Source organism: Saccostrea cucullata, unplaced genomic scaffold (assembly GCF_032062105.1).
Source record: "Saccostrea cucullata isolate Sc308-1 unplaced genomic scaffold, CSIRO_AGI_Scuc_v1 ctg832, whole genome shotgun sequence".
Classification (NCBI taxonomy): domain Eukaryota; kingdom Metazoa; phylum Mollusca; class Bivalvia; order Ostreida; family Ostreidae; genus Saccostrea; species Saccostrea cuccullata.
This window is the reverse complement of record NW_026924820.1, coordinates 207268-225228: the sequence shown is the minus strand read 5'-3', so window position 1 is coordinate 225228 and position 17961 is coordinate 207268. Positions and strand designations below refer to the sequence as shown.

General features: G+C 34.3%; 1 protein-coding gene across 5 annotated transcripts in view; it reads right to left on the bottom strand.

Moving 5' to 3' along the window:
• Window positions 1-4430: 4430 nt before the first annotated feature.
• The window catches only part of LOC134267381 (ligand of Numb protein X 2-like), a 31255-nt gene continuing 17724 nt past the window's right edge, over window positions 4431-17961 (bottom strand). For all 5 annotated transcript variants that reach the window (XM_062749601.1, XM_062749600.1, XM_062749602.1 and 2 more), the window contains 12 exons: window positions 15761-15969; window positions 15232-15332; window positions 13587-13670; window positions 13187-13316; window positions 12968-13034; window positions 12630-12660; window positions 12280-12396; window positions 7480-7650; window positions 7032-7154; window positions 6418-6605; window positions 6097-6258; window positions 4431-5962 (listed from right to left, as the gene is read on the bottom strand). In XM_062749601.1, the coding sequence (XP_062605585.1) occupies window positions 5827-5962; window positions 6097-6258; window positions 6418-6605; window positions 7032-7154; window positions 7480-7650; window positions 12280-12396; window positions 12630-12660; window positions 12968-13034; window positions 13187-13316; window positions 13587-13670; window positions 15232-15332; window positions 15761-15969 (1519 nt within the window). In that variant the 3' untranslated portion in view covers window positions 4431-5826. The remainder of the gene's footprint in view (window positions 5963-6096; window positions 6259-6417; window positions 6606-7031; window positions 7155-7479; window positions 7651-12279; window positions 12397-12629; window positions 12661-12967; window positions 13035-13186; window positions 13317-13586; window positions 13671-15231; window positions 15333-15760; window positions 15970-17961) is intronic.

The window sequence follows — 17961 nt, the reverse complement described above, 5'->3', positions numbered from 1 at the left end:
CTAGACAGACAGACAGACAGAGGTACAGACAGACGGACAGACGGACAAGGTGATTCCTATATACCCCCCCAAACTTTGTTTGCGGCGGGTATAAAAAAGTATTGCGAAAAAACAGCCGTGTAAATATGCATGTAAATACCGGGGTATTTCTACAATGGGTATCATTACAATGTTAAAGAGTTTATGCACAATCTTGAAGCATTTTCTTGACATAGAAATCTTCATCTTTTGCTTCCAGTTGATTCATAGCATCAAGGTTAAAATGAACCTTAATTGGGACAAGTTCCTATGTACCTTGCTAGCCTGCATTCACAGGCCTGTATAGTATATGGTTTAATATAACTGTTTAAGTTCTTAATTATTAATATGTGACACGATATACCCCAGTGGGCTTGAAATAAAAGATACCAGAGTCCGTCACACCTGTTTCATATCTGGACAATTCATTAGAAAAAAGAAATTACAGGTAACCGAACAATTAGACAGTTAACTTAATGATAAAAGTGGTGATGTCAAGTTTTCAATCGTCGACTTCCCTTCCTTATATAGCAATATACCCTAATCACTTTTATGTGTAGTTTATATCGCTCAGTTTCTTTGATACATAAGAGTATGCTCTCTGTAAGAACAAATACGAATTAAGTTGCTGAAAAAAAATTGATGAAACAAGAATACCAGCAGTCTCATTTAAAGTCATCATTTTAGCAATGCTTTGGTCGATGCTTTATTTCATAAATGGTTGATACAATGACCTTGCAAAAATAATAATTAAGTTGAATGTTGACTGACAATTTTCATACTAACTGATATATCATTATTTACACATGGAATTGTCAGAAGTATCTTGTTTATTATAAAGCTTTGTTGTTAGGCCTGTGGGGAGCAATTTTTAACCATGGATATTCCGAAAGATTGTTTGAAACCTTATCAAAAAATCCTACATATGTATTATGTCATGTATGACTCGAGTATCTTTTTAAAACTAGTATAAACTTCAGAACACTTGCGTGTTCAAAAAGGGTTTAAACAATCTAAATTAGCAAAATGACTCATAAAAGTTAAGAAAATTAATAATTTCCCTTTTTTATTTAAAAAAATTAACCATCTATGACATCAAAAAGTCATGACTATACTTTATGCTTGGGAATGGTTGTACAGAGGGTACATGCATAAAATAGTGAAAAGTCTTGCGTTTTTATAATATTGATTTTAGTTATTTTTGTAAGGGGCCTAGCAATCGGTATTACGCATATCATAAAAATTGCGACAAAATGACGGGGTACAATTGCAAAGAAGATTAATTTAATAATTTAAGAATTTGCTTATTGCTAAATACTTCATAACACCCAGAACGGCCTTGCGTATTAACTCATTATGAATACATTCAGCTCTGCGCACATGGGTTTTTTAATTAAGATCACATTCCTGTAATAAAACTTAATTTACATTATCGAACATCAGTTCGACGAATTACAATAACATGTATTAGATATATCATCTCAAAGGCGCATGTCCTTTAAAATCATTAACTTTAGTTTTCAAAGTCGATATTTTAAAGAGGGCTTTATGAATAAATTGTGTGATGTTACATCTGTATGATTCTACCCAAGGTATTTACAAATTGAATCGTTCTTTTATTCCACATGTATTTAGTTTCAATCTTAAAACTGATTTCCTAAAGATGAGTATTTCTCTAAGTATACTTTGCTAATTCACCATATTCATCTGGTTTTGTCGAAATGTAGTGCCAAAAAAAATGACAATGCTGCAAAAAGAAATTATGCCAAAACCAAGGATAACAAAATATTATCTTTTGAAATAGCAAATTATTACTATTGAAAGGTAAATTCTCTTACATTTACGGTTTGAAACTTTGATATTTTGCGGTGGGACGTATCTTTCATGATCTAGATTTCAGAAATAACCCAGTTTTCTTAACATGGAAAGCAGTCAAATAGATGAGAAATACTGCTATCGTCTTGCACTTTAGAGTCATGCTAATGTACAGAAAATACAGAGGTTACTGTAGGCAAGGTAAAGGAAAGCTTTCAAAAGAACGGATACAAAGAAGGCTGCATATGACGAGAAGCCGTGAAAAACTTTTGAAACTTGTTCATATTAAAGTCCTAGCAGATGTTTTTTTAGTAAAACATTTTAGTTAGTAAAATAAAAATAAAATAACTTAAAATATCACTTATAAGTTATACCTTTACCTCGTTACACAATTTTGCATTGTAACCAATGTGACTTAAACATTTGTGCGAAAAACTGATGATGTGAGTTTAAAAGCTTGTACCCGGAGCTGTGTATATCATATGCCGTTAATGATGAAATACCAGTATTAATGCAAACAAAGTGATTTTGTTAGAAAATACTGACAATCTTTTTGTAGTATGATTAATTTTTAGTTGTATGAAACATATAGAGATAAAGAACAGTATTCAAGGTCAAAAGTCCATAAAACGTGCTCCTTGTCATGATCGGGAAATAACGGAAAAATCTGTCGTCAATTCATTGTATAAATAATTAACTAACAATCAGAATGAAAAACGTCAGTCAGCATTTGACTCAATGATAAATTGTATTTGCTAACAAGGTCATTTTATCGACCATAGAACTTACGAAATGATGACTTTAAACGAGACTGCTGATATTCTTGTTTTATCAACTTGTTTATCAATAACTTACCTCGTTTTAGAAATTTTTCATACCTAGAGCAATATGCTCTTGCGTATCGAATCAAATGAGATATATACGTTCCGTATGCAGGCGATGAAGGTATATTGCTGCACAATTAAGGGAAGTTGACGGTAGAAAAGTTAAAGTCATCATGTTTATCACAGAGCTTGGTTGTTAGTTTACCATTAACGTCATTTTCAAGTAAAATGTCAAAATATATGAAACAGATGTATCAGACTCTGTGGTATCTTTTATCTCAAGTTTACCGGGATATATCGTTTTGACATAAGAATGGAAATTACGATTGTTTATTGCAAGTCATCGTCTCTATATTTTGTTTACATTGCGCATTGTTAAGACAAGTGTATATAATTTATTACAAAATAATGAATTCTTTAAAATTTAAACATGTCTCTCAACAATCTGAGATTAACCAATGCGATACACAAAATCCATCTTGCAGAATTTTCTTTAAAATGTTTATGTCTACAAACTTCATATTTAATTTGTGCCAGTCCTTTTTAGCTTTCGGGTCAGGTGAGCTAAAAAAAGAGTAGATGGAGTTCTATTTTTATCAGAAATTCAACGCATTAAAACTGTCTGAGTGTGTAAGGAGACAATCAATTTCAATTTGATTGAAATATGAAAACCATACATGTAGCTCCAACCAATCAAACGCTATGGTTCAGGTTAAAGTTTTAGTGGACGAACATTTTAGACAGATAGGTCAATAGACTGACGGACAGGGAAACAACTACATAACTCTGATTCTGTTACTACAGCATGAAGAATAATATACATCACCAAAATTTCTCATTCTGTTAAAATAAAAACAAAATGAAAAGGAGCAAAAAGTTAATTGATTTAATGGCAGTATACAACCATTTCATTAACATCTCATAAAACAAGAAATGAAATTTACAAGTAAAGTTGATTTAACATTATTTAGAGATCAAAAATAAAATCTGTGCCAGCATGGAACTACACGGGTGGTAGGGACAGGAAAACACAGGAATGTTGTACCATTGTGAATGTTAAAACCTTAATTTATAAATCATAAAAATCTGTTGTAAAAATACCTAAAAAGAATTTTTTAAAATTTCTTGCAAAAAAAAAAATAATAATAAAATAAACAAACAAAAAACAAATCAAATAAATGGGTAAAACCATATCTATAAATATCTTTATGAATTAAAAAATGGTGTGTACAAAAATATCCTTTTTTGTCTTTACGTTGTATTCATTATGAATTAATGATCAATGTACGTCTTTATAAATAGGAATGTGACACAGGAAAATTTTAAACTCTGTAAAACAATTGTTTCACTCCTCATTTCTCCTACACGAGGCAAAAAATCACAATTCTTAATAGAAATAAGTATATGTAAAAATAAGTCACTAATAATAAATGTTTTCATTTTCTTACAGATATTTTCTTCTAAATTTTACATTATAATTAATAATGTTTTCACATGTTTACTGCTTAGAGCAAAGTCAGACAGCACCTAAAGAAGACTAAGTTATGTCAAAAATTTCCTCCACACATTGGGTATATGTGAAAGTCAAAGATCTAATAGGTTCATTGTTTTGTAAATCATTAGACAATTTTAAGGTACATTGATACTCTGATAAGAGGGATAACTCTTAATGACATACATGTCTATTATTCCTTTATAAATTTGCCAAGTTGAGTTGATATTTTTTGTCCAGTTTTGCCCTGCAAGCTATGTCATAATTGTTTGTATCTTTCGGAAAATCTGAAGGTTCAAGCAACATTTTATATGAGTGAGCAGAGGGTTTATGAACCTTAAGACAAAATAGAAATTAAACAATGAAAGGTTATATGTAATGACTAGAATAATGAACATTGCATAAATATTGTGCTCAGATTGTGCAAAGGTTCAATAAGATCAGATGTAGTATGGTCATTAACAACTAATACAAATACAGTACCATTTTGAAAATGTGATACCTTATTCATTTAAAACTTAGATAAAAATTTAAAAAAAATTATTTATTAAAAATCTTATCAATGACTTAAAAGATAAATCAAATATTGCAGGAAAAAAGATCATGTGTTAGACTAAGTCTCCATTGTCTTCTTTAAATGGAAAAATGAATACCGTTTTATTTCTTATAATTTAAAAAAAACTTGTAGCCCCAGCCGATTCCTGGGTGTTGTGATTAAAAAAAGATATACACTACCATAAGGATGATGCCTGCATTTAAATATTTCATGGTTTTCATGGTTTTCTTAAGAAGAAGATTACCTCCCTTTGAGAGAGAGGACATTGTTCTTAATTTGAAAAAAAAACAAACTTGAATTCCCTTCATTAAAGGATGCTTTCTGACAAGTTTGGTAGAAATTTTGTGTGTAGGTCTGTAAAAGAAACTTTATAAGAAAACTTTACAGATGACATAAAATCCACAGACAGACTACAATAGGAATAGTCTTTGACCAAAAACAACTGACTTGAGTCCTGGGCTCAGAAAGACTAGAAAGGCAACAGAATTCCTGCAGTAAATTTTAACAGAGTGGTGTTAACTTTAAAGGGGAATGATATCATATAATTTTATATTTCATCTAGAACAAAGATAAAATCTTTGGAAACAGAACAGACATCAAACATTTCCTTTTGAAGGTTGTGCTGAAATGCATACATTCATGTGTACTAACAAATGTCCATTCTTCATTAAATATCAACATTAATATGAGAATCTTCATTAAACTTGAATCCTTCTGTCACAGAAGAGTCTTAACAAATGAATCTAATCACAGAGATTAATTAAAGTAGCTGTTGAAGCATCACATTTCATCAAATGTCATACAATCAATAACTTTGAAAGTTAATACTACTTCAACATACACATTACAGATGCCATCCATTATAGAATCAAAGGTCAGTCTTACAGCAGCAGTACACCTATAAGGTGCTGCAATAACCAATAAAACATTCTGTACCAAGCTGCATAAATCAGTGATTTTTTTTTTTACATTTTTTCAACCAATGAAATTCGTTGATGTACAGCACAATAAAAATTGTTGTTGGATGCTGTTTGACCAATGAGATTTTGTATAACAAAATGCATGTGTGTCAGACAATGGTACCAGACAAATGAAATTTTGTGTTACAAATTGTATCTGTGTCATACAATGGTTCCTGGCCATGAGACAACAGTTAATGTAACAGCACCATCAGCTTGTTTGAGGAGATCCACGGCCCTGGAATGTGTTATGTTCACTAAGGAATGCTGGTTTACACTCAAAAGAATATCACCACATCTGAAATGAATTCAATATCCACAGCTATAAATAAAGTTTTTAAAAATCAAACTGAGACATGAAATTATCACTGAATTTTTCATCATTTACAAAATTTCTTAACAACTTTTTACTCAGTTGGAACACAAACTTACTTTAGTCTGCCATCTTTGGCAGCTGGAGTTTCCATGACAACAGACTTGACATGGACAGGCACCTGTGGTCCTGTGTCCTTGTCTGAACCTCCAACCAATGAGAAACCAAGGCTACCGCTGGGACTCCTTAATAAGGTCACAGTCTTAATGGTCTGACAGATACTATAAACAATAGAGTGTACAATGTATACATGAGAGATTCTGTTAGGAATAGAATGTACAATGTATACATGACAGATATTGTTAGGAATAGAGTGTACAATGTATACTAACATTAAATGAATCCTTTATTACAAGTTCTTATTCTACAAAAGACATTACCTTGGAACTTTCTGCCAAAACAGCCATGTAGGTGTGAAGTTTCCCTGTCCATACGAGGTTTCAGACCCCTCAATGACCTTCAAACAGACGACCTTGGCTTCTGTGTTTAGTTTCACCAGATTAACTGCTTGGTTATGACTCAAGCCGAGCAAACTCTTTCCATTTATGGACAACAAAATGTCTCCTTTCTGAAAGTAAATATTGGTCATTAATGCCACAAAAGTAATAATTATATCATATTAAATGCCTGCCTTACACTGATGACTGCACTTTTGACTACACTTTTGACTACACTCCTGACTACACTTTTGACTACACTTTTGACTACATTGCTGATTACACTTTTGACTACACTCCTGATGACACTTTTGACTTCACTCCTGACTACACTTTTGACCTTTGTGACTGACCTTGACCTGTTTGGTTTTGCCCAGACATCCTGAGATGTTGATATTTGTGATGTAGATTTGTTACCTACCTTGACCTGTTTAGTTTTGCCCAGACATCCTGAGATGTTGATATTTGTGATGTAGATTTGTTACCTACCTTGACCTGTTTAGTTTTGCCCAGACATCCTGTGATGTTGATATTTGTGATGTAGATTTGTTACCTACCTTGACCTGTTTAGTTTTGCCCAGACATCCTGTCAGGTTGATGTTTGTGATGTATATGGGGGTATCTCCTCGGGGGCTGTCAACTCCCCCCGCCACACTGATTCCCAGAGATTCCTGAGCGTCCTATAACATATAAAACAAGTTAGAATTCTGAGCATCCTATAACACAAACAAGTTAGAATTCTAAGCATCCTATTCGTACTAACCATAGATTTAGTGCTATATTTAGATATTTAAATGTGCTGAAATTTGATTTTGTGCTATATTTAAATATTTGTGCTGAACCTGGATTTAGTGTTATGTTTTGATATATGTGCTAAATAAAAAAAAAGATATATGTGCTAGATAAAAAAAAAAAAATATTTGTGCATACCCTGGATTAAATGTTATATTTAGATATTTGTGCAGACCCTAGATTTAGTATTATATGTTAGATATTTGTGTTGACCTTGGATACAGTGACAAGTTTCTCCCCTTGCTGCCCACTCAGACTGCTGTACGGTGAATGGTTTTCATAGTTAGGATGAACAACGGTATTATCTGCTGTAGACCTAATGAGATCCGGTGTCTGAGGACGACTGCACCGAGATATCACAAACTGGACCCTGTCCTCACTTGTCTACAAAGGAAAAATGATCTCAATCTACACTTCATATGACAAGTTAACAAAAATCTCTACATGTCATAAGAATTTTCTTCAACAACCTCTACAGATATCCAGAAATGCACATTGGTCGATCTTGTCTAAATCACAGGATATATGTTTAGTCTTACTAAACACCGTGTAGTACTTGAATAACCTGAGAGTCTTACTAAACACTGTGTAGTACCTGAATAACCTGACAGTCTTACTAAACACTGTGTAGTACCTGAATAACCTGAAAGTCTTATTAAACACTGTGTAGTACCTGAATAACCTGAGTCTTACTAAACACTGTGTAGTACCTGAATAACCTGACAGTCTTACTAAACACTGTGTAGTACCTGAATAACCTGAAAGTCTTACTAAACACTGTGTAGTACCTGAATAACCTGAGAGTCTTACTAAACACTGTGTAGTACCTGAATAACCTGACAGTCTTACTAAACACTGTGTAGTACCTGTATAACCTGAGAGTCTTACTAAACACTGTGTAGTACCTGAATAACCTGAGAGTCTTATTAAGAGCCATTCTCTGTAATGATTTGAAATTTTATATAGGAGCTGTGGCACGCATAGTCTCAGAATTTCTCCAAACTCTCTATGATAAAAGTCAGTGATACCCTAAACTGAAATCCGGCAAAAATTGGTTGCTATGTTTTATAGTTACCATGGCAACATGTCTTAAATTTCTTTTTTAACATGTTTAGAGCCCCATAGTTAACATTTGCGGCAAAGCAAATAAATGGCAATGACTGTTTCCAAAAGTTGAAGGTCAGATGTCTCAAATGCATGATAAACATGTTTGGTAAATCAACTACTACATACATTACTATGGTTACAAAGTATTCAAAAGTAAAAAAAATGTTCATTGAATTTTATAAAGTCATACACGTAAAAATAAAAAGCAATTATAGGATGAAATGTGACCAAATAATAGAAAAAAGAACCTTGAAACATATACCAAGAACAAAATATGATATTTCATTTTGGTTGACAATGGTTGCCAAGGTTTTTATACCACAGACAGCCTTCAAAGTAACACTTTGTATGTTTAAATCTGATCCTATCTTTTAAAAAAAGCACATTTCCTCATAACTAATGATCAATTTTATAAGATGTTGGTGTGCTCCAAGTGTTCCCATTTGAAAAAAGTCCGATTGGATTCTTTAAATAGAGCGTTGCTATGGAAATAAGCAGAAAATATATGCTTAAAAACCTGAAAAATATTTTCTTTCCTTGTGTAAATGTAGATTCCCAAAACTTTTATGATTGATATTTATTAACAGCTAACATGACTTTTAATTTTGACTATCATCTAATCTCTAAGTGGATGCAAGAAGTTGGCACACAGTGTTTAATATTGATATAAAGTTCACAAAATCTTTTCCCTTCTTGGTAACCATAGCAACAGTGTTGTTTTATTCATCAAATTTTATCAATATATGATATTCAACTTCAGTTCTAACAGATAAGTACTATTCAAGCTGAGTCCTTTAATTTGCTACTTGATTAAATGGCAATTTAATTCTGAATGCAGCGAAAAATAATTCACTTTTAAGCACTGGTACTTTGTTTCCATGGTAACACTGCAAAGTAGGAATTATACCAAATTTTTCTTATGGTTTTGGTGTTGCAAGGTCCTAAAGATGCATATTTGCCAGTCTTGAATTTTCATGTTTTTCCTCAAGACAGTAGCATTAACCCAATCTTAGTTACTGGTTTTGCATGGTTACACTGTGTTACCATGGCAACCATAAAAGTTCTTTATAGAATAATATTGCTTTTACTTATATATTTAAGGTCAAACATTTTCATTGTTTTTCTTAAGTCGATGATTGAGTTTGAGCATGTAACACCTACCATTAGTGAATACGGAGTGTTTTTCAGCATATTTCAGCATTTTAGATGTATTCCAAATGTACCCTTGGTTACCACTTACTTAGAGATATATTCTAAACAGTTTCTTTACAGTATAAGTGACATCAATGTGTCATGTTTTCGTGAGAATGGACTGTTTGATTTTTCTAGTTTTTATTAAGCCACAGTCAAGATTTAAAGTGGCTGAAAATCTCGATTTTTCAAACTTTTCTAGCTGTTGCCACAGCAACCAAGACACATAGCAACAAAATTTTGTTTGATATTTGTTTCTGGTGTCAAGTACTAAGCATGGGTGAAGTTTCATCAAAATCGGTGACCATGCGTGGCAACGAAATTTAAGTGGTTACAGAGAATGGCTAGTAAACACTGTGCAGTACCTGAATAACCTGAGAGTCTTACTAAACACTGTGTAGTACCTGAATAACCTGAGAGTCTTACTAAACACTGTGTAGTACCTGAATAACCTGAGAGTCTTACTAAACACTGTGTAGTACCTGTATAACCTGAGAGTCTTACTAAACACTGTGCAGTACCTGTATAACCTGAGAGTCTTACTAAACACTGTGTAGTACCTGAATAACCTGAGAGTCTTACTAAACACTGTGCAGTGTACCTGAATAACCTGACAGTCTTACTAAACACTATGCAGTACCTGAATAACCTGAGAGTCTTACTAAACACTGTGTAGTGTACCTGAATAACCTGAGAGTCTTACTAAACACTGTGCAGTACCTGTATAACCTGAGAGTCTTACTAAACACTGTGCAGTACCTGAATAACCTGAGAGTCTTACTAAACACTGTGTAGTACCTGTATAACCTGAGAGTCTTACTAAACACTGTGTAGTACCTGAATAACCTGACAGTCTTACTAAACACTGTGTAGTACCTGTATAACCTGAGAGTCTTACTAAACACTGTGTAGTACCTGAATAACCTGAGAGTCTTACTAAACACTGTGTAGTACCCGAATAACCTGAAAGTCTTACTAAACACTGTGTAGTACCTGTTTAACCTGAGAGTCTTACTAAACACTGTGTAGTACCTGTATAACCTGAGAGTCTTACTAAACACTGTGTAGTACCTGTATAACCTGAGAGTCTTACTAAACACTGTGTAGTACCTGAATAACCTGAAAGTCTTACTAAACACTGTGTAGTACCTGAATAACCTGAGAGTCTTACTAAACACTGTGTAGTGTACCTGAATAACCTGAGAGTCTTACTAAACACTGTGTAGTACCTGTATAACCTGAGAGTCTTACTAAACACTGTGTAGTACCTGTATAACCTGAGAGTCTTACTAAACACTGTGTAGTACCTGTATAACCTGAGAGTCTTACTAAACACTGTGTAGTACTTGAATAACCTGAAAGTCTTACTAAACACTGTGCAGTACCTGAATAACCTGAGAGTCTTACTAAACACTGTGCAGTACCTGTATAACCTGAGAGTCTTACTAAACACTGTGCAGTACCTGAATAACCTGAGAGTCTTACTAAACACCGTGTAGTACCTGTATAACCTGAGAGTCTTACTAAACACTGTGCAGTACCTGAATAACCTGAGAGTCTTACTAAACACTGTGCAGTACCTGTCTAACCTGAGAGTCTTACTAAACACTGTGCAGTACCTGAATAACCTGAGAGTCTTACTAAACACTGTGTAGTACCTGAATAACCTGAAAGTCTTACTAAACACTGTGCAGTACCTGAATAACCTGAGAGTCTTACTAAACACTGTGTAGTACCTGAATAACCTGAGAGTCTTACTAAACACTGTGCAGTACCTGTATAACCTGAGAGTCTTACTAAACACTGTGCAGTACCTGAATAACCTGAGAGTCTTACTAAACACTGTGCAGTACCTGAATAACCTGAGAGTCTTACTAAACACTGTGCAGTACCTGTATAACCTGAGAGTCTTACTAAACACTGTGCAGTACCCGAATAACCTGAGAGTCTTATTAAACACTGTTTAGTACCTGAATAACCTGAGAGTCTTACTAAACACTGTGTAGTACCTGAATAACCTGAGAGTCTTATTAAACACTGTGTAGTACCTGAATAACCTGAAAGTCTTACTAAACACTGTGCAGTGTACCTGAATAACCTGAGAGTCTTACTAAACACTGTGTAGTACCTGTATAACCTGAGAGTCTTACTAAACACTGTGCAGTACCTGTATAACCTGAGAGTCTTACTAAACACTGTGCAGTACCTGAATAACCTGAGAGTCTTACTAAACACTGTGCAGTACCTGTATAACCTGAGAGTCTTACTAAACACTGTGTAGTACCTGAATAACCTGAGAGTCTTACTAAACACTGTGCAGTACCTGAATAACCTGAGAGTCTTACTAAACACTGTTTAGTACCTGAATAACCTGAGAGTCTTACTAAACACTGTGTAGTACCTGAATAACCCGAGAGTTTTATTAAACACTGTTTAGTACCTGAATAACCTGAAAGTTTTACTAAACACTGTGTAGTACCCGAATAACCTGAGAGTCTTACTAAACACTGTGTAGTACCTGTATAACCTGAAAGTTTTACTAAACACTGTGTAGTACCCGAATAACCTGACAGTCTTACAAAACACTGTGTAGTACCCGAATAACCTGACAGTCTTACTAAACACTGTGTAGTACCTGAATAACCTGACAGTCTTACTAAACACAGTGTACTGTACCTGAATAACCTGACAGTCTTACTAAACACTATGTAGTACCTGAATAACCTGAGCTGCCTGTTCTTGTGTCCCATACGATACGTCTACACCGTTTATTTCTAGCACCCTGTCATCCGGTCTTAATCGGCCGTCTAATGCTGCAAGGCTCTCTGGGACCTGAAATCAGAAATCAAGTAAGAAAGCTGTCAACATGAGGTGTGTGCAGGGATATCACATATTACATATCAATGGATATACACACATTTAAGTACACATGAATGCATCTGTGAAGCGACAATGAATAAATGTTATGGTGTATAAAACTGAAATATTCAAATGTACATTCATTTAGCTAACTCTCTCAGTGAAATCGTATCAACTCTACAGTTTTAAGGTCTACGTCTACTTACTAGATTGAGGATATACACCCCTGGACCAATCCTGTCAAATGTGTGAGGAGTCAATAATATATAAAGGAATTCAGAAATATCATACAGGGGAATAAACATATCTAATAATAGTTCTTACAATACTACTATGATTTAAATTAAATATGGAGAGATAACCTCTTCCAAAAATTTCAACAATTCTCATTAAATTCTTGATATAATATTAATATTATTAAGATGTAATCAGCACAGAATTTATCTTACATAATGGAGCTAGATGTATTTATGCTTAACAAAACAGTCAGTGTATTTTTTTCTGCTCAAGAATATAATAAGAATCTAAGTTATTGGGTACATACCTTTTCCCAACAAGTTTAATTCCAAGTTGCTTCCCTTTGACTTTGTTCAATGTTATTTTCAGTATCTCTAGAAAACAGATATACACCTTATTTTAAAAACATAAGCAGAGAACATTCATTTATGTATGAACTTCAAGACATTTTTACTTCAAGATGTATTAATAACAATATTATTTCAGACAAGAAGAGACAAAATCAGAGTCTATGATTGGTCATTACCTTCTTTTTCTATTGGTCGATTTTCCTCGGCCTTTTCTCTGTATAGAGTGAAGCGACAAACAGGGTAGTAATGTCCCAGTAACTGCTGAGCTTTGTAGTGAGAAGCCTGGGTTAGATCTTCACCATTCACCTGTAACATTGACAAATATACTTCTAATATATCAACTGATTCTTCAATTTAAAACTGCTGAGCTTTGAGGTTCTATCCTGACCATTTACCTGTAATAGTGACAAATATACTTCTAATATACAGTAAAACTTTCAGCTTTCAGCTCAGGTACGCTTAAAAATGTTAAGGCCCTTTTGTAATTTTTTAAAAATCTTTTTTTAAAAATTAAAACAGCATATTAATATGGTACAGATACAAATATTTTGAGTTTTGGGAGAAAACGTCACAGACCTCTAGTATCTGGTCCCCAGGCATCAGTCGTCCATCCTTAGCGATAACCCCATCAGGAAATACTTCCTGTATCACAATGCATCCCTGAAATTCACAAAAAGTTGATGAAATACACGAAGTCATTGTAATAAATCAGGAATTAATTAGATATATTATAAGGCAAATACTGAATAAGGTTGAGAGCATTGATTACATTGAAAATGATTCAATTCTTGTATGTCAGATCTTGGTAATAATATAGTATTAACAATAATGATACCAAGGTCTGACTTACTAGAGGAGTATCATTTCCTCCTACAATACTGATACCAAGGTCTGAGTTACTAGAGGAGTATCATTTCCTCCTACAATACTGATACAAGGTCTGACTTACTAGAGGAGTGTCATTTCCTCCTACAATACTGATACAAGGTCTGACTTACTAGAGGAGTATCATTTCCTCCTACAATACTAATACAAGGTCTGACTTACTAGAGGAGTATCATTTCCTCCTACTCTCTTACTTACTAGAGGAGTATCATTTACTCCTAAAATACTGATACCAATGTCAGACTTATTAGGAGTATCATTTCCTTCTACAATAGTCTAATTTTCTAGAGGAGTATAATTTCCTCCTACAATACTGATACCAAGGTCTGACTTACCAGAGGAGTATCATTTCCTCATATAACACTGATACCAAGGTCTGATATACTGGAGGAGTATATTTCCTCCTACAATACTGATACAAGGTCTGACTTAACAGAGGAGTGTCATTTCCTCCTACAATACTGATACAAGGTCTGACTTACTAGAGGAGTATCATTTCCTCCTACAATAGTTTTTACTTACTAGAGGAGTATCATTTCCTCCTACAATACTGATATCAAGGTCTGAGTTACTAGAGGAGTATCTGATACCAAGGTCTGACTTACTAGAGGAGTGTCATTTCCTCCTACAATACTGATACAAGGTCTGACTTACTAGAGGAGTATCATTTCCTCCTACAATACTGATACCAAGGTCTGAGTTACTAGAGGAGTATCATTTCCTCCTACAATACTGATACAAGGTCTGACTTACTAGAGGAGTGTCATTTCCTCCTACAATACTGATACAAGGTCTGACTTACTAGAGGAGTATCATTTCCTCCTACAATAGTTTTTACTTACTAGAGGAGTATCATTTCCTCCTACAATACTGATACCAAGGTCTGAGTTACTAGAGGAGTATCATTTCCTCCTACAATACTGATACCAAGGTCTGACTTACTAGAGGAGTATCATTTCCTCCTACAATACTGATACCAAGGTCTGACTTACTAGAGGAGTGTCATTTCCTCCTACAATACTGATACCAAGGTCTGACTTACTAGAGGAGTGTCATTTCCTCCTACAGTACTGATATAAGGTCTGACTTACTAGAGGAGTGTCATTTCCTCCTTCAATACTGGTACAAGATCTGACTTACTAAAGGAGTGTCATTTCCTCCTTCAATACTGGTACAAGATCTGACTTACTAAAGGAGTGTCATTTCCTCCTACAACACTGATACAAGGTCTGACTTACTAGAAGAGTATTATTTCCTTCTACAATACTGAAACAAGGTCTGACTTATTAGAAGAGTATCATTTCCTCCTACAATACTAATACAAGGTCTGACTTACTAGAGGAGTGTCATTTCCTCCTACAATACTGATACCAAGGTCTGCTTGACTTCTCTGGATTTCAATAGTTGACACTTCCCCATCCAGGACTGGATTTTTGCCTGTTAAGCAAGAACATCAAGTCAGTAAAAAGAGCTATCCAACAAGCCAATCAAATGAAGAAAAAGGGGATCCATGTGATTTTAATGTACCTATGTATATATTTTATAATTCTAAAGAAAAAAAATTGGCATCCCCGTTCACTGATGGTAATTTAGGTGATAAACTAGGATTATTAAAATTATAAAAAAAAATGTTCAAAGAAAACTCCACAAACTATGAAATTATAATATCTATGTTTCTATATAAGGAAGCAGCATTTTTTCTTCCCGACTCATAAAAAGAAATCTAATGACAATATTTAACCATTTTAAATAAGTTAATATAGCTTAAAAATAAAAATACTCTGCCTTTTTCCTTAAACTGGCATTTAAAACCATTAGTACATAAAAACACTGCCTGTGTAATTCAGTATTATAATCTGTACTACCTCCATCTTGGTCTCTGAACTGACACTCCCATAGGTGGCTCTGTAGGGCACTGCGGGGGCCCTGGAAGGTACAGCCCAGTGTGGCCTTGATACACTTAGTGACGGCCCCCCGACAACGGTGGAGAAGGTGGGCCTCAAGTTCACAGCGGGGCAGAACCTCCTCACAGTAATCCACATTGGGGCACACCACCAAAAGCTTGTCCAGTAACCTATAACAAACAACAACAGTGATTTATCAAATAGGGACATACCACCAAAAGTTTGTCAAGTAACTTGTAAAATACAACAGGGATTTATCAAATAGAAACAAACCACCAAATGTTTGTCCAGTAACCTGTACAATACAACAGGGATTTATCAAAAATGAACAAACCACCAAAAGCTTGTCCAGTAACCTGTTTTATTATATGATAGAATAATTTCCATCTCTCTGATTGGCTGAGATCCAACTATGTTAGAAAAATACTACGTTGTATTGACCTGCACGTGACGTTCTAGGTCAATACAAGGATTTATTTCCTCTACATTGATCTAAAAATAGATTGGGAAATTCCAAATTGATACAAATTGATTTGGAAAGCTATTTAAACTACTATAACTTTTTTTTTCATGTGAAGAAAACATAAGCGAATATATATTTTCGGGTGAGGATGGTAAGAGGGGATGCAGGGACACTCCTCCAACACTTTTACTGAACAACAATTTTTACTTTTTGGCAGTCAGTTTTCCCTGATAATACTCCTTCCATTAAAAATCTATCCTGGAAAAAAGACTGACATTTTTTTCATGGCAACAAAAATTGATAAAAAAAACTTTTAAAAAAAAATAAATACGACCTGTAAGGTTGATTAACATTGTAATTCTGCTTCTCTTTTAATTGTATTTGGATAGGACTTAATAAAATGCAAACAAGTAATGGGTTTTATCATTTTATTAGTGAATCATATAATAAAACAATTATTGCTGTTTTTTCGGTCAATACAATGATTTAGCCATCTTCGAAGTACAATATTCACCTCGCCCTCCGGGCTCGGTGAATATTGTACTCCTCAGATGGCTAAATCATTGTATTGACCTCAAAACACAGCAATAATTGTATAATATACACTCACGTGCCAAAAGTATGTCAATTTTTTCAAGATGGCCGCCGTATATAAATTAAATCAATAATTTTTTTTTCAATAAAATTTTACTTTCATTCACGAATTTTGACTTATTTATGTCACCATTAAGCTGCCGTATATTATGTAATGCCTTTGTAAACCGGAAGTAGTCATAACTTCTGCTATTTTTCCATTGTCAATGTAAACAACAAGCATGGGACGAAGGGGACGAGAACTTACTATTGATGAAAAGAAGACCGTAATATCCCTAATAGAAAGTGGATTAAAAGCGGTTAAAGTGGCTGAATTACTAAATTTGAATTCCTCGACAATTTGTCGATTCTTAAAGCGATTTTGTGAGCGGGGTGACGTTGAAAATAAACCTCGAAGTGGACGACCCCCATCCATGACAGTTCGCGACCACACGGCTCTCTCTAGAATCGTAAAAAAAGACAGAAGAAAAACTTTAACGGAAATAACCGATGAATACAACAGGTCAGTGCCAAATTCTGTATTAAGAGAACTATTCAGCACATCGTCAGCAATACTGGAGAAGGACTGTGGCAAAAAAATTGGGGGTCCGTGAAGTGAACAGGAAGAAACGACTTCAGTATTGTAGGGGAAAATTAACTTGGAAAGTTGACCAACAATGGAAGAATGTTATTTTTAGTGATGAAATGACGATAGTTGTAAAACCAGATGGTAAAGTTAAAGTTTGGAGGAAAACATCGGAGAAATGGAGAGGCTATTGCCTGGGGTACTTGGACAAAAAGTTAATGGTGTGGGGGACAATAACAGGAGCTGGAATACCATTTGTTGATGGTAATATGAACTCGCAGAAGTACATTAGTGTGTTATGAACATTTATGGCCCGTGATAGTAAAATATTTTGCAAATTCACCCTGGCATTTCATGGATGACAATTGCCCTGTTCATCGCTCACGAGAGACAGAAGACTTAGGAATGGCATTCTAGTCCCCTGATTTAAACCCAATTGAAAATGTCTGGCTTGTTTTGAAAAATCATGTTAAACGTCAGATTTTCCACATCCGTACCATCGACGACTTGAAACACGAACTACAGTATGCTTGGAACAAT